This window comes from Malaya genurostris, chromosome 2, assembly GCF_030247185.1.
Source record: "Malaya genurostris strain Urasoe2022 chromosome 2, Malgen_1.1, whole genome shotgun sequence".
In the NCBI taxonomy this organism is placed as follows: Eukaryota; Metazoa; Arthropoda; class Insecta; order Diptera; family Culicidae; genus Malaya; species Malaya genurostris.
The window spans coordinates 324,257,984-324,280,373 of NC_080571.1; the positions used below are offsets into that span (position 1 = coordinate 324,257,984).

At 40.4% G+C, this 22,390-nt stretch overlaps 1 protein-coding gene across 4 annotated transcripts in view; it reads left to right on the forward strand.

The window, feature by feature from the left end:
* The window catches only part of LOC131431375 (GTPase-activating protein CdGAPr), a 115,537-nt gene extending 94,001 nt beyond the window's left edge, over positions 1–21,536 (forward strand). For 2 of the 4 annotated variants that reach the window (XM_058597054.1, XM_058597053.1), the window contains 6 exons: positions 12,921–14,737; positions 14,811–15,049; positions 15,103–15,371; positions 15,433–15,983; positions 16,283–19,192; positions 19,727–21,536. In XM_058597054.1, the coding sequence (XP_058453037.1) occupies positions 12,921–14,737; positions 14,811–15,049; positions 15,103–15,371; positions 15,433–15,983; positions 16,283–19,192; positions 19,727–19,805 (5,865 nt within the window). In that variant the 3' untranslated portion in view covers positions 19,806–21,536. The remainder of the gene's footprint in view (positions 1–12,920; positions 14,738–14,810; positions 15,050–15,102; positions 15,372–15,432; positions 15,984–16,282; positions 19,193–19,726) is intronic. The other 2 variants (XM_058597056.1, XM_058597055.1) reach the window with 2 other exon arrangements.
* The last annotated feature ends 854 nt before the right edge of the window (positions 21,537–22,390 follow it).

The window sequence follows — 22,390 nt, forward strand, 5'->3', positions numbered from 1 at the left end:
GATCGCTTATTATTCAGTTGAAAGAGAAACTTATTTGAAATGCAATATTGAAACTTTCAATTTCGCTGTCTGTTGGATTGCTAAGTATATTATGCACTTATGAATCTTTTTGTGATTGCATTTCGCGATTTTGATCACACGTGAACAGTGTTTATGAAAGTTATGGCACACTTTCAATATTCTATTGTGTACGTAGCAATGATGACTAATAACTAATTATCAGTTAGAGCATTTATGAATTAGAATGGAGGAAGATACAAAATGGGATATTCCAAGACAAAAATTGTTAGGATAAATTGCGAATGTTTAAAGGTATCACAATAATTATAGACAGTAAAACTGATTTATTTCTATCACGCGTCTTACATTTTCGCTCATTCGATCAATGACGATGCACAACTAAAAATCATCTACTTCTAAAGGGTGTACGGACACAAATTGCATCACCGAGTATCTCCAAACTCTCAGGGAATAAAATCAAATATATCATTTTACTTTTTCCATGTTCCATACGTTTGACTGAATTTCAATGCCATACCCAAATAAATAAGGTCTTGTACAACAATTGGATCAACATTTTTTGCGTGGAAATCCGTTCTTCCTCCGATTCTATTTCCTGAGGATGTTTCCCAAGTCCTTTTCAATTCGCCGCAGTTCCGGAGCGTTCGAAGGATTTAAATCCTTCGACACGACGCTAACCCAGGGGTCGGCAATCTGCGGGTTTTTGGATGTTAAGCTGCGGCTCTTCAGACGTGTACGCAAATGTGATTTATTTCATAAATAACCTATCTACATGAGAAGGGCAAAAAACCCTTACAAATCGATCTATATCGAATAATGAGAACTAGACACCATTTCTATCTTTCCTTCCTCTGTGACACGCGTTGTCTATGCCATTATTTCCGGTCGAAACAGTGGCGGTCATAGTTTTGTATTTAGGAATTCTTTAAAAAATTGAAACTCAATATTCACTTTGCTTTGTGCTTAAATAAAATGAATACGATTCTTAATAAAGGGGCTTCAACACCCTAAATTAGAGAAAGACTCACTTGCTAATCTTACTGAATTTCTAACAGCTTTCCGTTCGTTAATAAGTTTGATAATTGAACTCCATCGTAGTGTCAAGCAATGAGCAGATGAGCGCACGTCAAATAGTAGAACTCACTGAGAAACGGTTTGTGAGTATCAGCAATAGTACAGAATGAACTTGTTCATCGGTTACTATCTGAAAAAATAAGCACATAGAAAATAAAACGCAATTTGTCGGTTACGTGACTTATACCATTATATTTTCGGAAATGACAGCCATTGATCTTCAAACTTAATTTACAACCAAAGTGTAGCTTTAAAACGAGCCTAACATAAGTTGGTTAAAATCGGTTCAGTCAGCTCTGAGAAAATTGAGTGGAGAATTTTTTTGAAAGATGCACACGTACACACACATATAGACATTATCCGATCTAGTCGAACCGAGTCGAATTATATATAAGGGTCTCCGGAGCTCCAATCAGAAGTCGGTTTTTCCAGCAATTTTTTCAACCTAGCAAAAATTATGTTATAATGAGACTATTCAAATGGCATTATCACATTACTAGGAGGATTGAGAAGAGCTTTTTTACTTTGATTAGAAGAATACTGACTGACACATTCAGTAATAGCCGTTCAACCGAGAAGGTTGTGTATAGAAGCGTACAGTTTAACAACGCTGGTTAGTTTACACGCGTTAAATACGACAACGGTTGAACTACAGGTAGAGACCTGTTGGCAGCAGCCGTTAAAACGTATAGTCGTGCTGCATAAGAGAGCCCTAGTGCTGGGCCAAGCTGGTGAAGGAAACAACAAAGGGCGTTTCCCAAGCTCTACCCAGGCCACAATACACAGCCACAAGTGCTGAGCAAGAGAGTGCAAAGGCACATCGAAGAAGGAGAGTGCAAAGGCACATAGAAGCAGGAGAGTGCAAAGGCACACCGGTGCGAAGGCACTTCGGTGCAGAAGCATATCGGTGCGGAGCACAAGGAAGAAGGAGACAAGACAACTCGGTCTTTCCACTGCCATACAACACGCAGGTATACACCGGTGACCTGCGCTGGTTGCAGCTGGCGAAGACAAAAGTAAATCGGAAATCGAGTGGTGCTGGATGTCAGGTAGCAGTAGCATCACATCCAACAATCAGCATCCAACAAGAACATCTAGAGCAACGAGGATCTACACGGCAGTGCAACGGAGATAGACAACAATTTCAAGGTAGAAGTTTTTTCTTTTCCTTTTGATTGAGTACTGTGTAGTGTTGGTTTCATTTTTTATTTAAAGTTTGATTAAAAATTTTAATGTGATGGATGAATCCATGGACGTAAATCCTAGCATGAATCCGATACCCCCACGAACGAAAAAATATCAGGAGAGCTCTTCTGGGCCTTGGATAGTCTTTTTTAGACGTATATCAAAGCCATTGAACATTTTACAAATTAATAAAGGTTTGACATCACGATACTCTTCAATCAAAGAGATCATAAAAGTAAATAACGATAAAATTCGTGTTGTGGTAAATAATTTGAAACACGCGAATGATATTGTCTCTTCGGAACATTTCATTAAAGAGTATAAAGTTTACATACCCTCCAAAGATGTCGAAATTGACGGTGTTGTTACCGAAGCGAGTCTTTCGGTAGATGATTTACTCAAGCATGGTGTTGGTCGTTTCAAGAACTCTATGCTTGAGGGTGTGAAAATACTGGAGTGCAAACAACTGTACTCAGTAGTTTATGAAGAGGGAAAAAAAGTTTATCGCCCATCAGACTCGTTTCGAGTGACATTTGCCGGTTCTGCGTTGCCGTCCCATGTCTATGTCGATAAAATTCGCCTCCCTGTTCGGCTTTTTGTTCTAAATGTAATGAATTGTACGAACTGCAAAAAATTCGGCCACACAGCTACTTACTGTAGTAATAAACCAAAATGTATTAAGTGTGAAGGGCCTCATAAAGATAATGATTGCAACAAGGAAATTGAAAAATGTATTTATTGTGGAGAAAGTCCTCATGAGGATATTTCAGTATGCACTGCATTTAAAGTACACAAAGACAAAATTAAGCTTTCTTTAAAAGCACGGTCTAAGCGCACATATGCAGAAATGCTTAAAACGGTCATTGATGTCCCCCCTTTGGAAACCGAAAACGGGTTTTCAAATCTAGAGGAACCAGAGGACTCTGACTCTGACGAAAATAGTGAAGGTAATTCGTTTATCACTACCCAAGGGTCAGTTAAGAGAAAGAAGTCTTCTTCCAAATTACCAAAAAAGACACCTAAAATTTCATCTTCAAAAAAAGATCCCCGTGTTAAACAAAAAAAGTCAAAAACAAAGACTGTGCCTCCTGGTTTGTCAAATTCACAAACCAATCCAGGATCTAGCACAGAAAAAGGTAATAATCCTGCGGGCTCTATTTCACAGCCACCAACAGGATTACTGAAGTTTTCGGAAATTGTTGAATGGATTTTCTCAGCATTCAATATATCTGAACCCTTAAAGACCCTCATAATGGCATTCCTTCCAATAGCTAGAAATTTTTTGAAGCAGTTATCAGCTCAATGGCCAATTGTCTCAGGTTTTGTATCTTTTGATGGATAATTTATCACCCGCCGCAAATGATACAATCACTGTCCTGCAGTGGAATTGTCGAAGTATAATGCCAAAACTTGATTCATTTAAAATTTTATTGCATAGCCAAAAATGTGATGTATTTGCTTTATGCGAAACATGGCTTACTTCAAACATAGCTTTAAATTTTAATGATTTTAACATTATACGTCTCGATAGAGACTCTCCGTATGGTGGAGTGCTTTTGGGAATTAAGAAATGCTATTCCTTTTATAGATTAAACATCCCTTCAACTTCTAGTATAGAAGTTATTGCTTGCCAAATAAACATTAAAGGCAAAGATATTTGCATAGCTTCGGTTTATATTCCTCCAAAAGCACAAGTTGGACAGCGACAGCTTAATGAAATGGTTGAAGCCCTTCCTGCTCCACGATTGATTCTGGGGGATTTAAATTCGCACGGAATGATGTGGGGTTCCGTTTACAATGATAGCAGATCATCTTTAATACAAAACATTTGTGACAATTTTAGCATGACGGTATTAAATATGGGTAGCATGACACGGATCCCAAGACCTCCTGCACGCCCAAGTGCATTAGATCTATCTCTTTGCTCAACATCAATTCGACTAGATTGCACCTGGAAAACATTGCCTGATTTACACGGTAGCGATCATTTACCAATCATCATCTAAATTAGCAATAGCAATTGCATTGCTACTTCAGCTAGTATTCCATATGATTTGACAAAAAATATCGACTGGATTAAATACCAAAGTAGTATCTCTAGTATTTTGAATTCAATGGAAGAGCTCCCTCCACTTGAAGAATATGACTTCCTCATTTGTTCGATTCTGGAGGCAGCAGAACAATCCCAAACTAAACGCTTTCCTGGGCCAACGACTAACAGAAGGCCTCCCAACCCCTGGTGGGACAAAGAGTGCTCAGAGGCTAAACTCGCAAAACAAAATGCTTGCAAGACGTTTCTAAAACGGGGAGGAGGAACTCCTCAGAATTTTGAAAAACTTATGGCTTTAGAAACCAAGTACAAGAGCATACTTCGAGCCAAAAAATGTAGCTATTGGAGACATTTTGTCGAAGGTTTGTCAAGAGAAACCTCAATGAGCACTCTTTGGAACACGGCCAGACGAATGAGGAATCGTAACGTGGGCAATGAGAGTGATGAATACTCGAACCGATGGATATTTGACTTTGCTAGGAAAGTTTGCCCAGATTCTGTTCCTACGCAGAGCATTATTAGGGAATCTCCTCCAAATAATGGTTTTATTAATAACCCATTTTCAATGATGGAATTTTCTATAGCACTCTTGTCTTGTAACAATAACGCTCCTGGGTTGGACAGAATTAAATTCAACTTGGTGAAGAATCTGCCCGACCTCGCAAAAAGACGTTTGTTGGAATTGTTCAACAAGTTTCTTGAGCAAAATATTGTTCCACCTGACTGGAGACAAGTGAAAGTTATCGCCATTCAAAAGCCGGGGAAACCAGCTTCCAATCACAACTCATATAGACCCATTGCGATGTTGTCCTGCATCAGAAAATTGTTCGAAAAAATTATTCTACGACGTCTCGACACTTGGGTCGAGACGAACGGTTTGTTGTCAGATACTCAGTTTGGCTTCCGTAGAAATAAAGGGACGAATGATTGCCTTGCATTACTTTCGTCTGACATCCAAATCGCCTTCGCTCAAAAGCAACAAATGGCATCTGTATTTTTAGACATTAAAGGAGCATTTGATTCAGTTTCCATTGATGTTCTTTCAGACAAGCTCCACCAACATGGACTCCCAGCGGTTATAAATAATTATTTGCACAACCTTTTGTCAGAGAAACGCATGCATTTTTCATATGGCGATTTGACAACATTCAGAATTAGCTACATGGGTCTACCGCAAGGCTCATGCCTCAGTCCGCTCCTTTATAATTTTTACGTGAATGACATTGACAGCTGTCTCGTAACCCCATGTACACTAAGACAATTGGCAGATGATGGCGTGGTTTCAGTTACTGGACCCAAAGCTATTGATCTGCATAAACCATTGCAAGATACCTTAGATAACTTGTCCGTTTGGGCTGTTCATCTTGGTATCGAATTCTCTGCGGAGAAAACAGAGTTAGTAGTCTTTTCAAGAAAGCATGATCCCGCGCAGCTTCAGCTCCATATGATGGGAAGAATGATCCAACAGGTTTTAACTTTTAAATACCTCGGGGTGTGGTTCGATTCCAAATGCAAGTGGGGAGGACACATTAGGTATCTGATAACGAAATGCCAACAAAGAGTAAATTTTCTTCGAACAATAACAGGATCTTGGTGGGGTGCTCATCCGCAAGATCTAATAAAATTGTATCAAACAACGATACTTTCAGTGATGGAATATGGATGCGTTTGTTTTCGTTCCGCTGCAAACTCTCATATTATCAAACTTGAGCGAATTCAGTACCGTTGTTTGCGAATTGCCTTAGGCTGCATGCATTCAACACATACAATGAGTCTTGAAGTTCTGGCGGGAGTTCTTCCATTAAAAGATCGATTTTGGGAGCTTTCATCACGCCTGCTAATAAGATGTGAGGTGCTGAATTCCATGGTAATTAATAATTTCGAACGACTAGTCGAGCTTCGATCTCAAACAAAATTCATGACAGTATATTTTAACCATATGTCACAGGAAATCAACCCTTCAAGATATATTCCTATCCATGTCAGCCTCCTAAATGTCCCTGACTCAACTTTATTTTTCGACACATCCATGCAGCGCGAAGTGCGTGGAATCCCGGATCACCTACGCTCGACGGAAATCCCAAAAATATTTTCAAGTAAGTTCAGGCATATTGACTCTGAGAAAATGTTTTACACGGACGGATCGCGAATTGAAGAAGCGACAGGGTTTGGTATGTTCAACAATAATGTTTCGGCCTCATTTAGGCTTCAAGAACCTGCATCTGTTTATATAGCAGAGCTAGCAGCAGTTCATTATAGTTTGAGTGTAATCGTCACATTATCTCCAAACCATTATTTCCTCTTCACAGATAGTCTGAGTGCAATTGAAGCCATTCGCTCAAACATGACTGGCAAGACTGAACCGTTTTTCCTGGGCAAAATAAAACAGTGCCTGAACGACATATTGAACAATAATTATCTAATCACTATAGTCTGGGTCCCGGCTCATTGCTCCATTCCTGGCAATGAAAGAGCCGATATTTTAGCCAAACGTGGTGCTATTGAGGGTGAAATTTATGAGCGACCGATTGCTTTCAACGAATTCTATAGCTCGTCTCGCCAAAGAACACTTGCCAGCTGGCAAGCTTCTTGGGATAGAGATGATCTGGGTCGGTGGATGCACTCAATTATTCCGAATATATCGACAAAGGCATGGTTCAGGGGACTGGATGTGAGTAGGGATTTCATTCGTGTGATGTCCAGACTCATGTCCAATCACTACACGTTAGATGCACATCTCCTTCGAATTGGGCTCTCCGAGACTAATCATTGTGCTTGCGGAGAAGGTTATCGGGATATTGATCATGTCGTTTGGACATGCGTGGAGTATCGTGATGTCAGATCTCAACTAATAAATTCTTTGCGTACCCAAGGTAGACTATCCAATATCCCAGTTCGAGACATTCTTGCTTGTCGTGACCTTTCATACATGAAACTTATTTATCATTTCATAAAGAAAATTGGAGTTTCAATTTAATAAAGGCCCCTTTTAAGACTTAGCTCTGATCCCAGCTGCGTCCATGAGTTCAACCAATAGCTAAATTAGAATAAAAATAATGTAATGATACAAACAAACTCGAAACAGTGTATGAAATTATCAACAAAAGTTCTGAAAATAACAGCTTATTTTATAATTTATAGAAGTTAATCATTTGGTTCAAATAATATTTCCGAGTAGATTTCATATTTAATGACGAGTTACCTAAGATGATATTTAAGCTATAAGAGAATATGTTTTAATAAATTCAAAACGTTGTGACTATGTTAGAATTAAATTAGGATAAGAATATTATGTAAAAGTGATGCTACGGCGAAGAAAAACTTATGTAAACTGCCTTAAGAAATAAACGTATTTATGAAAAAAAAAAAATACTGACTGACAGAAAAATTGCGCAAGCAAATCAAAGTACATACCACGATCGTCAGCTGGTTTGAAAGAAATCGAGTTGCTTTGAATCTCAACCAACCTTTTTGGCTAATAAACTGTAAAAGCACAATTCGAGAAGAGTACAAAAACAAATTGTTATCAAAATTGTTTTCGTTGACAAGCAAGATAAAAACTAAAGACTGTTCCAGAAAGTATGGACGCACTTTGATTTCGCTGTAAATTATTCACAAGTGTTAGATATTCAAATTTTATTCGATATGCTGATAATATTAGACTACAACAACAGAATATTATTCTCAACATTTGCTACTTAGCCATTGTAGACTAGCTGGCGCACCTTCTTGCGAACGTTCATCATTAAATTCCGTACAGACTTCTTGGCGACAAGTTTTGACACTTTTTTCCAATCTTTTTCGAACTGTTGAATGGTTTCGGCTGCCGAGACATGTTTCCTAAGATGTGCCTTCGTTAATGCCCAAAATTCCTCAATTGGTCGAAGTTGTGAGCAATTTGGTGGATTCATGTCTTTTGGGACGAAAGTGGAATTTTTGGTAGTATACCATTCTACCGTTGATTTCGAGTAGTGGCAAAAAGTAAGATCATGCCAGAAGACAACAGGATCCTTGTGGCTTCGAATCATGGGTAGAAGTCGTTTTTGTAAACATTCCTTGATGTATATTTCGCTGTCCATTGAAGCAGTGGTGATGAAGGGTTTCGAAATCTTACCGCAGCTACAAATTGCTTGCCTGACCATAGCTTTCTTACCAAATTTTTCGACTTCAATTGATGTCTAGGACTGGTTTATCACTTGCCCTTCTCGCACCGTATAATATTGTGGTCCCAGCAAAGATTTGTAATCGAGTTTCACGTAGGTTTCGTCGTCCATGATTATGCGGTTCAAATTTCCAGCAAGAATCGTATTGTACTTGCTTTCGAACTCTCGGCCTGATCGATGCTTCTTGTTTCGGACTACGTTTTGGTTGTTTCTGCTTCTTATAGGTTCGAAGATTCAAAGTTCTTCAGCACGAAGAACATTTGACTTGGAAGTGCCAACTTTTTTGGCCACATCCCGAACTGAAACCTCCTTCTTTTGCTCGAATGCCTTCAGTATACGTTTATCCAATTGAGGGTTAGCAGGACCTTTTTTTCGACCCGTTTCCGGTTTATCCTCCTCACCGAACTTCCTGATTGCATTTCGCACGGCTTTTTCACTTACTTCTTCCATTTTTGCTATCTTTCTCAGCGACAGTCCGCGTTCTGTGCACCATTTGAACACAATTTTTCGACGTTGTTCTGATGAAAGTCCACGCATTTCGAAACAAACTAATGAAAACGAATAAACAACTGCACAAGTGGTTAGAGAAGAGTGTAAACAATAGGACGCAGCCATTTTTAATTGACAGATTCTGAACCATTGCGAAATGGCAGCGGTTTTTGGTTGCGTCCATACTTTCTGAGACTTTCTGAGTCTTTACTGATAGAACAAGGAATTCGTAGCTGAGATTTGAAGCAACATTGTTTGGTGGGAAAAAATGCATCAAAGAATGTGGGAATAATGGATCAAAAAATGTCCAAAAATTCAAAATCCTGTGGTCCACCTTGTGGTGTTTTGGTGCGTTTTCTCATTAACATTTCACGAGAAATCGATGCAAGTTTCATGTTGGACATTTTGAATAACTGTTTCCGTAACCGGAATCATGCCCTGCTTTGTCTCAACCTCAACATCGTGTTCAACCAATATCACAAACCAGTAACAGACATTCGTGCCTGTGCCGTGATTCTGTTTTCTTCAAAATGGTTGAAAACTCGTGCTCATGTGTGCTCGGTGCCAATGGTCTGGCTTGTGTTTTCAAAATCGAGCTGCGGTGTTTGTTTTCGTTTTTATACCGCCTGTATGAAATCAATAACCGCACACAGCATGTACGTACCGGTGCGCTTTGTAAGACGGTTTGAAATTTTGTACACTACACTCACCTTGTAAATCTGGAAATTCAGAAATTATGTGTGGAATCATAAGACCTTTCATTTGAACCTAAGTTTGTAAAAATCGGTCAAGCCATCGTTCAGAAAAATGAGCTCGTTCCATTTTAGAGTGTTCGACCCTTATTTCCGGTGCTTAAGGAACCGGAATCCAAGGACTGGTATACTCGGAATGGGTACGTTTAGCCGTCAACTGGGAAGGCGTATTGATTGGAACTAATTTGAGTTCCCAGCAACACGATTTTTCCGTGTTTTGCATAACTGCTCTGTATGACTACTTGACATACTCTCTTCACATTTACTTTTAGCTCTTTACCCTGTAATTCCGGACTTTCTTCCGCATTTCGAAGGGAGGCTGGTTGCGATTAATTAAGGGGGGAGAAAGGGATAATTTGAATTAAAAAACTGTTTTTTTTTGTAATGTTTACAAAGAAACAGCTTAAGAAAATATACTCAAACTTTTTTTACACTATAAAGCATCATTTAAAGAATATGTAGTTAAATTTCCGTCTATTAATTTAGAAAATAAGGCGGTGGAATGCTGCTTCCAAGAAACCTCTTTTGAGAATCACGTTGCGCGGGGATCACGATAACTCAGCATAGAATTCTCTGAAATAAATTTTTTTCTTAAATTCACTTAAAGTACGTATTATTTCTCCCCTCCACCGTCGTTCTCAATTGTTCGTGGCGTATTTAAGCAAAAAACGCGATCTTACGTAACTTTTCCGCCAATTTTGAGGTGAAAAACTATCATAATATCATTTTATACCAAGAAAGTATGTTCCAAGTTTGAAAAGAATCGGTTCAGTAAATTTTGCAAAATCGTGTTCACGTGTTTGTTCGTTAAAATTGTTTTTTTCTCAAAAAGTGAGCAAAGAAATATTTTTGGTAACTTACACTGAATCATCGATCCCAGGTCCTACACTTACAAACTACAAGAAAATGTAAAAAAATATTTCTTACGTAAATCGGGTTAGACGAGCTCCTACTGTAAGTACTCGGATCGCATGAGTTTTCTACGCAAAATTGGCCAATTTTGATAGGTCGTATTGGACCTGCTTGGAAGATCAATATTCGTCTTGGAACTCAGTTATTGGAAAATTTGTAGTAATACGGAATACTACCTTGATTAAAAAGTTCCCGGAATTTATTCAGAAAATTAAAAATGCAAGATTATTCATCAATATCGATATTGTCCCCTTCAAAATACTCCCCATCGACTGCAGCACACTTATGCCAGCGCTTGATCCAATCCTAGAAACATTTTTTATATTCAGTGTTCGGCATGGCCATCAGAGCCATCTGCGTATTTTTTTCCCATAATCTCATCTCGGGTTCCACGAAGCGGTTTCGTGAGTCGACCGAATAGAAAAAAAAGTCGCAGAGTGCCAAATCAGGTCATTTCGGTGATTGGTGAATGCTATTCGTTTCGTTTTTAGCCAAATGTTCAAGGATAACGATGGCATAGTGTGACGGTGCGTTATCGAGGTGCAAGATCCACGAGTTGTTTGCCCGGAAATCTGGTATTTTTCGGCGAATTGCTTCACATAAACATCTCATAACGCCCAAATAATACTCCTTGTTGACGATTCGGCCTTGTGGAAGGAACTTATGATACACAACACACTTGTAATCAATGAAAACTGTGAGCATCATTTACCGCTTCTCTCATCATCATTCACAGATTCACGGCAGCTTCTGAAACATTCATGCCACCCCTTTTTTTTTAAGAGTATCGTTGCCGAGACACTCTTCTAACATGTGCAACGTCGTCGCACCATTGAAAGCAAAATTTAATGCAAACTCGTGGTTGCAAATTCAATTCCATTTTGAAAATTGTGCAAAATTCAGGACATGCACAATCGCAGATGTACTCAATACAGCGTAACTTTTACAAATGTCCAGGTATCAAGCTGAAAATTTGATAGAATATCAATGACAATTGTGGCAAACCAAAAAGAAAATAACAAATCTAACCGGGAACTTTTTGATCAAGATAGTAACATGATTCGTGCGTTCATTGAAACGTTCTGTAATATTATTTGTGGAGGTTTATACAAAACATGGAATAGTTCTGGACAACTAACCTTTATCGGCCTTGAACCTCTTTTAGTAGAATATTTATTTTCTGAAAATTTTTTCGAGAAGATATTTTGAAGTAAAACAGGATAGTGTTATTCACGGGTATGTTAATTAGCAGTACTCTGTTCATTGAAGTTATTCACATGTCTGCAATACCAAGAAGCGTTTCTGATCCTTTTTCCCCACCATGTTGAACCTTTTCTCTAATACTTGTAGAGACACAAAAAAATATAATAACGTACACTGTTCCCTGCGTTGGGTTGCACAACAGTAATTGGTTTCTAATTATTGGTAAAAACCCCTCTTTTCAAACCAAAAAAAATGCGTTTCATAACTTCACGACACCGTCGCGACAGTCAGTCGACATTGAAAACCTCATCACAAAATAGTAGTACCGTACAGGGGAAAAAACATGCAACCGGACACCACCCACAAGTGGTGAACGCGGCTCTACCAACGCGAAGTGCAGATACTTACCATGTCGCATCGGAGAAGAGGAGAACGACGTTCATAATTAAGTTGCAAATCGAATTATGATTTACTCCATGCCATATACACGCGAAATTTTTTTTGCGTGTATTCAGTATATGTATTATACACTTGAGCTTTTTTTCTTGTTTAACCTGTAAAGCTGATCACAACTCACTTCAATTGCTATATTTATATATTATGTTTTCCTTACTTAAGTGAGAAGTGAAGCGTTATCTTCGTAGTTTTTTTTTGTGTGTAGCCTATCGCATGCAGATACAGTATGTCAGGGCTGCCTTTATAATATTCGAAACCTTGAAAATGGTGCGATTTACTCGATTTACTCGGGCTGTCCCAGCTGACTTCGATTGATTTTCATAGCAAAAGCACGTTTTCTAATTTTGTAATCAAGTGTTAGTGTGATTTCTGGCAACGATTACGATTCGTCCTCTGCACAGTTAAAAAGCACAATGGAATTTGAAGGTTTATTTTTTATTTTGTGAGATGTTTTGCAAACGTTTGTTATCAAAGCCCAAAGTAGTACATCAAGAAGTGAAACCATACTGCACATTGTAACCTAGATTATTTGGTAACAAATCACACAAACATTCACTCACTCGCGCAATTTTCACCGCTAGTTTAACAGCATCCAATTCCTTTGTTTACTTGCAGTCCTGCCGTTTCCCGAAGCTAGAAGAATGTGCCCACTTCCACTACGAGCGCGTCCAGCTGGGCAAACTCACTGTCCGGTTGGTGGCGGATGAGAAGAATGACTCCCAGCTCGGTCCGCAGAGTGGTCAAAGCTCCCTGCTTGCTAGTACCGATCTGAGTAGCTCCCAAACAGCCGGCAACGGCGGTAGAAACAACTGGTTCATTATCCGCATCACGGCTGGCCGATCTGATTCTTTCATGATAAAGCGATCCTTTGAGAACATGTGTTTCCTGGACGAGATGCTTCATCGGTGCGTGTACGATCGGAGGGTAAGCGAGTTAGAAAATTTGAAAGAGATGGATATGTCGGATAAGAGCGACGAAGAGCTGGAATCGTTGGTGGGATTGTATTTGAGTCGGCTATCGGTAATCGCATCGGATGCTATGACGTGTGGACCCGTGCTGACCTGGTTGCAGATCGACAACAAAGGTCGTAGACTGCCGGTGGCAGATGAACAGACGATGAAGTGCATCAATACACCAGCCGTTGGGGCAGCTTACGGAGTCCGAAGGTATGTGGCACAGGCGTGTGATGAAATTTCGATCGAAGTAGGAGATATGATTTCGGTTATCGATATGCCAAGCCCGGCGGAATCGATTTGGTGGCGCGGTAAAAAGAGTCATTTGCAGAAAAATCAATATGAAGTGGGATTCTTTCCACAGAGCTGTGTGGCCACCATCGGCGATAAGGTTCCTCGGCACATGCCATTCCCTGCTCCACTGGTAGGATCGCTGGCTGTGTCACCGACGAAACCAGTACTTCGGAAGCACGGAAAATTGATAGCTTTCTTCCGAAGTTTTATCCTATCAAGGCCTTCCAGACGACGACTGAAGCAAAGCGGAATTTATAAAGAGCGAGTGTTTTCCTGCGACTTGGGAGAACATCTGCTCAACAGTGGCCAAGACATTCCAATGGTTTTGAAATGTTGTGCGGAGTTTATCGAAGAGTACGGGATAGTGGACGGAATCTATCGACTGTCCGGAATTACCTCCAATATACAGAAACTAAGGCGTGCCTTCGACGAAGAACGCATTCCAGACTTAACACATCCCGAGATTAAGCAGGACATTCATGCCGTTAGTTCCTTACTGAAGATGTACTTTCGCGAACTGCCAAATCCACTATGTACCTATCAACTGTACGACCACTTTGTGGACGCAATCCAGACTCGATTGGACGCTCCTACCGATCTCAAACTTCGGCTGATTCGACAGACCGTGCAGAAACTGCCACCACCTCATTATCGGACCCTGAAGTATCTGGCGACACATTTGTTCAAAATTTCTCGAGCTTCAGCTAGCACTGGTATGACTGAGCGTAACATTGCCATCGTGTGGGCACCAAATCTACTTCGTTCGCCGGCGCTGGAGTCAGGTGGTGTAGCCGCTCTCCGAGGTGTTGGTGTTCAAGCTGTAGTCACCGAATACTTGATCAGCAACTGTGAGCGAATCTTCGACGATAGCGCAGATGATTTCGGTAGTCATTACGTGGAATCTCAACCGAACTCGTTGAGTGACTCTAACAGCGTTCAAAATCATGGTGGACTAGACCAGGATCTGTCGATATCGATGGAAAGACCGAAAAGCTTGAGTGTGGGTGGCGCCAAACTGTTGAGTCTCGAGGAGGCCCGCATCAGACGTAATTGCATGGAGAACAGCGAGAAAACTATCCCCATCAACATCACAAACACTTCCACGCACATTGGTTCATACATCGAAGTCGGTGGAGGTCCCTCCAGTCTGCCGGACAAGTACCACACGGTGTTACCAGTGCCAAGGTAATAACAAAGCTGATAGTTGTTTTTGTTTTTTCCGAAAATTTACTAATTTGAGTTCTATATTTTCACCTAGAAGCTGGAATAAACGAAAATCGCACTCGTCGTGGAAGTCTATTTTCACGAGGCAACCACGACAGTCCAACAGCAACCAGGACATCAAAGAATACAGCAATGCGTCAACTCCCACATCGAAGGAACCACCGCTGATTGTCGCCAATGGGAGAACCGTTATCGAGGAACGTGTGAAACCAGAGCCGAACGGTGACTTGAAGAAAAGTAACAGCGGCTTGCTGCAGGATAAGATGACAAAGAGTAAGTATTTTTGCTATGAATTATGAAGTCGTAATTAACGTTCGTTGTTTTAGGTGTAGATCTTTTCGACGGCAAATCACTCACCATTGAATCTTGCGCTCGCTCCAACTCGGTCGATAGTTTACGAACGGCAGGCCATAGTCGTTCGGTTTCGCACGATTCGTACTTCGATCTGCTGCAGTCGCCGTTGCGAGGGAATGTGGTAACCTGCCCTAGCCGGGAGTTGTCCGAACTGGGGTTAAATTTTGACCGGGAAGAACCTGAAATGCGCATTTTCTCTGAGAGTGAGAGTTTAGTCAGTAGCCCAAAGGTAGCCAAAGAGGTGAGTTCTCTTGTTTGTTTTTGAAAAACTAAATAAATCGTTTAACAATGCACGGTTTCAGTCAATTCGTCGAACGCTACGAGCACGCCCGGAAGAATACACCAGTGGAGGTAACAGTGTTAATCCCAGTCCCAAAAAGCAACCTCGTTTGAACATTCATAGTCCAACCGAAGCAGCCAAGCAGCAGTGGATGGTGGCAAAAACTGATTCCGAAGTGCTAAGTCACGATGAGAGTCTCTGCAAGCGCTACAAACTAGAAGATCAACTCAGTGACATTCAGTATATCGATTGTAACACTCCGGAACACAACGTGTCCAGTGCGGGATCGTCTCTGAATAATAACACAATCTTCACCAGTGCACAGGTGCACAAACCTCCACTACAGGAGGATTCTGACGGAGAAAATGAACTGATTGGAGTTAGAAACTCATACCCTGGTTCCCAGTACAGTTACGTGAAGTATGACTCCCCGATTAAGGAGACTCGGTTTAGCTATCCGGGATCTAGTGCCAAAAATAAGGATAAACATAATAAGGAAGCCAAGGAGCAAGCAATGAATATTGATGAGCAGCAGCTACTGGTACACAAGAATGGATCATCATTGTACGAGAGGTATTTATGGATGGAAATATTCGTCTTAAATTTGTTGAAAACTTTAGCTTAGTGTTGTCCTTTGAATGGATATTTCATCGTTCCACTTTTTCCCGAATAGTTTAGCCTTTCTCATCATGCATGAGTAAAATCATTCTCTTCCAACGTTTGCGGTCAGCTACACGGCAGTGAACAACATTCGACAGTCGAACAACACATAAATTGAAATTTGAACTTTGCCATAGCCGGCCGCAATCGCATCCTCGTTCATCTCGCTGTTACTCGATCACCTTTCTTTATCTTCCCCCTTTCTCCATCAGTTTTATTCTATGCAGCCAGGCATCGAAACCACCCAAGTACCCGGGGCGTTACAGTTACTATCAACCCAGCGGCAGCGGAGATGGCGGCGGTGATGACAACATAGCTAACGGAACCGGTACCACCATCACCGGTGAGAGCCGTGATGAAGGTTTGCAGGTGGTTCCTCGGAGCTGCTCGGAAAACGTTCTACGGAAAAGTGATACTCAGAAGAGTAAACTGAGTGCCGTTACACCCCAGTCGCCAGTGCAGAGTCCCTGCTACTCACTGCTACTAGGATCGACCACCAGTTCGGACAACAGTAGTAATCTGAATACTCCGGTATATGATATTGACGTGTCGGCATTGCTAGCTCAGCAAACGCAGCCATTAGAGAAAACCAAAGATGACTCGGACCAAAGGGATATCAAGGCACTGAAAAGAGAACTCTCGTTAGATCTCAGCGAAGCGGGGGTGAAGATTGCTGGCGGGAAGCTTACGTCGGCAAAGAAAATGTCTTCACCGAGCACTCCGTTGAATTTTGCATCGGATAATACGACAACCAACACAACTACAACCACCAGTCAATCGATGACGCCCAGTGAGTACTGCTATCAAAACTTAAACCCCGAGCTCTCGCCGGGGGAGTTGGCTTCGTTTGCGCCGAAAGTAGCTCCCAACACGAACAATAAGCCTGGAACACCGATTAAAGCCACTATCAACATAACGTACAACGTACGATCACCTGTAAAAAAGGAACAGGAAGGTAATATATTCCGGTCTCCCGTCCATTCCGTTGATTCGATAACTCCCACCACTCCGAGCAAAACTGACCATGAAAAAGTCCGACCAAAGGTTGACGATGATTTGCTGGAAGAGGAAGAGTACCAACGGGAAAGGAGGAGTATATATGAGAATGTCCTGGTGACCGAGCCACTGCCCGGCAAAGATGCGTCTGCTGTCAAGCGACTATTGGAAACTAATTTCGACGAAACCATGGTTTATGAACAAGTGAAATTTTACAAAAACGCAGTCTCTGAAGTGAATCACTTGTTAGATGATGAAGTGGTGGAGCAACCGAAACAACTGCCAGAGCTGGAAGCCTCTTCCCGATTGTTGGATCTATCCATCAACGAAGAGAAAGTGAGAGTACCTGAACTAGTCTCATTTGAGGAAAAGTCAAAGGTGAAACTTAAAATACAGGAAGACGAACATGAAGAGGTGGATGAGGAGGAGGAAGAGGACGAAGAGAACACAGACGGCATCAACAACAACAAACAGGATTCGAAACTTGGTACAGACTCATCCCATTCGGAGTTGAAGGAAAAATTAGATTTCGTGTTGACAAGCAAAAGTGAAGAGGAAAGCGACGACGTTCCCATGTCGGATGTGAATGACGACAGTCTCGAGTTTGATAACACGGACATATCTCTCTACGAGAATGTTGAATTACGGAAGAAACCTTCTGTTCCGGTTTATGAGAACATGATCCCCGGTCCAATGACGCCAACTTGCTCTACGTTGAAATCCATCACAGATGACGAATTCTCTTCGTTCTGTGCCGATCGCAGTGATATGGACAACGAGATGGAATATCGGATTGAAATTCCTCCTAAAATAGAACTGAAACATCCGACCAACAACATCAGCGTGAAACTGTTGGCAACCAAGTTCGAAACTAGTCCTGTTGATGCACATCCACCTTTCGACTTTCAGCAGCAATCTAAACTGAACAACAATAGGGGGAGTGCGGGTCCGGTGGTAACGATACGAAACAAATCGGCTAAGGATTATCAAAACCTCACCAACATAACGCGCAGTTTGGACGAAAATGCGTTTATTCGTGAGTTTGGCAGTGCCCGAAAGCTCGAAAGTTTCAACAAAAGTATTCAGCAGATCCCCGAAATTGACAACATTCTCAACGAGAACAATCCTAACCGGCGCAAATCGCTGGACTTTACCAGACCAAAGAGCCTAAATCCACCGAAAAAGCTACCCTCGCTGGTCGGGAAAGGTATCGAGAATCTCAAAGACGGTGGACCTGCCCCACACGATTGCTGTCGACAGCAGCACCAACAGCAGCAGCAGCAGCAGCAGCATAAATCATCCCCTCCCAACGATCTGAAGTTGGACTTATCCACCAAGATCGAAGACACCAAAGAAGCTAGAGCATACAATGTGCGCATCACGCCAACCACCGAGAACCGAATTTCCTTAGTTCAGTATAATTACGACAACCGACTCAACCGACGTGATTCGCAGCACCAGCAACAACTACAACAAGACGAAGACCGTAATAGCATAACGAGTATCTCGAGCCTGAAAATGCTTGGTAGTTGTAAGCTGGATCGCAGTCGAATCGAAAAAATCAAAGAAGAACGACGACATCAGCTGAGCGAAAAGTATCGCTCTGAGTCGTTCAAAGGCGAACGCACATCCGACTACAGTAAACTGAAATCCAAATCAAAGTCCGAGCTACGCGATTTCAAGGATGGTGAAACGATCGATCCGGGGAAGAAGTTCGACTCCCTACGATTTCGTTCAAAGTCCCGCGTGGAACTGTCGGACCAGCAGTACAATAGCATGGATAGCAGCAACGGGCTATGCTCGGCAGTTTCGCTCAATACGGTTGCACCGGTTGGTGGGCGAACTCGACGAATCAGTGACGAAAAGAATCAGAACGACTGTATCGCCTCATCTAGTCCACCACGGGTGCTTACCGGCATCGCAAACATTCCACAGGATGCCAGCATATCGCAGGTGTGTGATAGTAAGTTTGAATTCAAAACCAGGCAAAAGTTCGACAAAAGGGGTAGCACCAGCAGCGGCGATTATCCGTCGTCGTTGGGCATTTCGGTTGGGGGTGTCGGACGAGAACGAGACAGTTTCAACGGTGGAACCAAGAGCTTCGTCCGGAGCGGCTCCGGAACACAGTGAGTAAATTTCTTGATTTTGCCTCCTTCTCACTTTTGTAGACTAGTTTGTAAGTTTACTTAGAGCCCCACTGGTAACAGTAGAATAAGTAAAACGCACTCAAAAGGTATTATTCAACAGGTTGCTTACGGCCGGTAGTTACTGTGCACATTCTCAAGCTTAACCACTAATATTCAAGTTATATAACATCACAAGCACCATTTGACCATCACATTTTAAATGAATATTTTCAGTCAGTAGTAGTTTTTCTAACAATCACGTCTCACCTTCTAGTAAAACTTCTAATTTGTACGGTGTCATTCACCAGCATTAGCTTGCTCACAACATTGCACGCAAGTACGATGCTTTTAGTACAAAACGATCGACGGTATTCTATAAATAGAAAACTGGATGCTTTCACAATTACCGACGGATTCATTCGCATATCGACGTTATTCTTAAATTATAAAAATAATACTTTAACTGCACCACGCTTTTATATGTACAATTTTTTCTAAATCAACTATAGATTAATCATAATTTTCATGTTTCAGACGGGATCGCTTTTCGCCACAGATTTCAATCAAAGATGTCGCAGCAATGTTCGAGTCACGATCACAAAATCAGTCGTAAGAAATGGAGCAAATTGTTTTTTAGCCAGTGACGATGTGTGGCTTGCGGAAGTTGCCGTCTTCCAAACAAAATCTGAGATGTTGCATAATTTTCCCTCAACAGAACAAATCGCAGCTAATAGCTTGTCTGCTATTGTGCTATTTATTTTAAAAAAATTGATGACAAAAAAGCCCAGTCGTGCAGTCAAACAAATGCAGTGAATGAGTCAAATACAAGCCATTGATATTAATTCTTACGATTACTATGCATAAATAATTGTAGCTAATTTACAAAACACACTGTTAAAATATGAACCGACCTTCACAATTTACACAATCAATACGATTATTTATTTTGTCAAATCCATAGTTGCTATAATCGATTCCCACTTGAAGGTTATACTTTTCCGTCTCCTCCTGTACTACAATATAATAAATAAAATACTCAAACTAGAGGTCCATTAGATATGAATAGATGCTTAACTATGAACTACGAATGCTAACAGTTGCATTTAATGACTGCAATGATTAACAGAAGATTCAATTCAATCGGTTGAAAAATGTTTGGTAACGCCAGACATTGTTTGTTTGTTTGGTACTCAACAATATGAAAAAATTTGACTATTCAGAATTGATAGAATATGAAGGTGGTAGGTTGTCAAACGATGATTACGCATGACCTTAATGGAATGTAAATCGTACATAGAAAGCATAACTTTTGTTACAATTTTTATACACACGTATAAAGATTTTGGCTACTTTCGAGGCCAGTTTTGTAGATATTCTGACGCGTTTTCAAGTGTATTATCAATCAGGCGTAAAATAGGCTTATGATGAGCGGTACTCCTGTGGATGCTTTATCACCTGGAAAGTTATAAAAAGGAACATCACATTCTTAGGTAAGAATTTTAGGTTGTAATGTTTCCGTCATTTTTTTTCTGTTTGAGAATTAGCACGACATAAAGTAGATTGTTAAAATTATGTTTATTCGTTTTAAAAACGAATTGTATTTTTGATTGTTTGTTTGCTGCACACATCAGTTGTTTATTTATCGATAATCAGTAGAGGAGGAAAATTTAAGGTAACTTTTTTGTTTGCATAGGTACACAGATAACATCCTACGTGTAATTGCGAGATTTCAAATGAGTCTATTGATGATTGCATTGATAGGTGGAATGTAGAGCATCAACTAAGAAAATAGAGAAAGTGACAATAATTTCCCATTTCCGTGCTAAAGGACTATAAAATAATAATGCATACAAAATATTACAGATGATCAATCACCGGTGTCCTAGAAACAGGGGTAGTAGGTGTCTGGCATTTTATTTTCCTTCAACTTTCCTCTAAATGCTCGAATTCAATGATTTCAATGCGGCTTTGTTCAATTTTTTGTATATATTTATTAATGCCTATTTCTGAGATGATAGAATGAAACGAAGGCCAACAAACAAGTAAATGGATGCTTTAGTCAGTTTTTGTAAATATGGCTAGAATAGGTTCATCCGAACGTGAGTTCGAATGAGTTTTACACATTCGGAAGAAAAACATGACTAACAAGCTGGAGCAAAACTGATATAAATAATAATAGCATCAGAATTTATAACGCTACACTACACTACACTCGAAACTACTTGTGAACACTGATATTAATATTGCCTAGTATTGAATATGAAATATGCAAATTTCGCTGACCATTACAGAATGTTTGAAACAAGAAACCTATGAAAATAAAACTTCCTTGAAACAGTTGAAATCATATTCATTCTTAACCCCATAGTCCGAAACTCCTACGCTTTGTAGTGGAAACTGCGTCGGTAATGTAGAGTATGAAGTATATAAATATCAATGTAATATTGTTCATACTTTTGAATCATTTCTTACATATTTTATCGTGTGGTATTTTATATTTCTAATCAAATGACAAAATATATGTGTCATAAATTCAATAAGTGTTATACATCTTAGCAGTAAAAATTGAAATTCCTAAAATAGTGACAGCCAACCCAATCGATAATGTAGAGCACACAGCCGTTGTTTATTTTTGGATACATTCTCCGATTGACTACCGTGTGTTATTCTGTATGTTAAGTTGAACCATAAATCAAATAAACATAGATTTCTCACTGTACGGTGACATTAACAGCACCTCTAGTGACAAACGGGTGTACTTTTTTCCATTAGCTACTGTGGTTGTGTTAAATGCGCAGGCAACTTTTTGCATGCATTTTAGGAGCATTTACGCACCCATTCTCCACCAGACGGTGCTTTTGGTGTCACGGGTTGCTCAACTACATTAGTATTACACTGGGAAATCTATGTTTATTTGATTTATGGTTGAACAGCAGTCTACATGTTCTGTTGAAACGATAAGTAATCTGATGCTGAAATAAATGATTCTAAAATAATAATTTCAATAAATCGATCTATCCAAACGTCTAATGTCGTTTTCGTTTTTAAATTGCACTACACCGGTGTAGCGAAAGTTGCACCTAAACCGTTCGTTTTTACCAATTGCACTACACCAGTGCTACACTTTTTCAGCACCGATACCACTGGTGTAGCACTCATCAAAAGTTTGGTGTAGCTCTGTGCAATGGAATCGTTTAT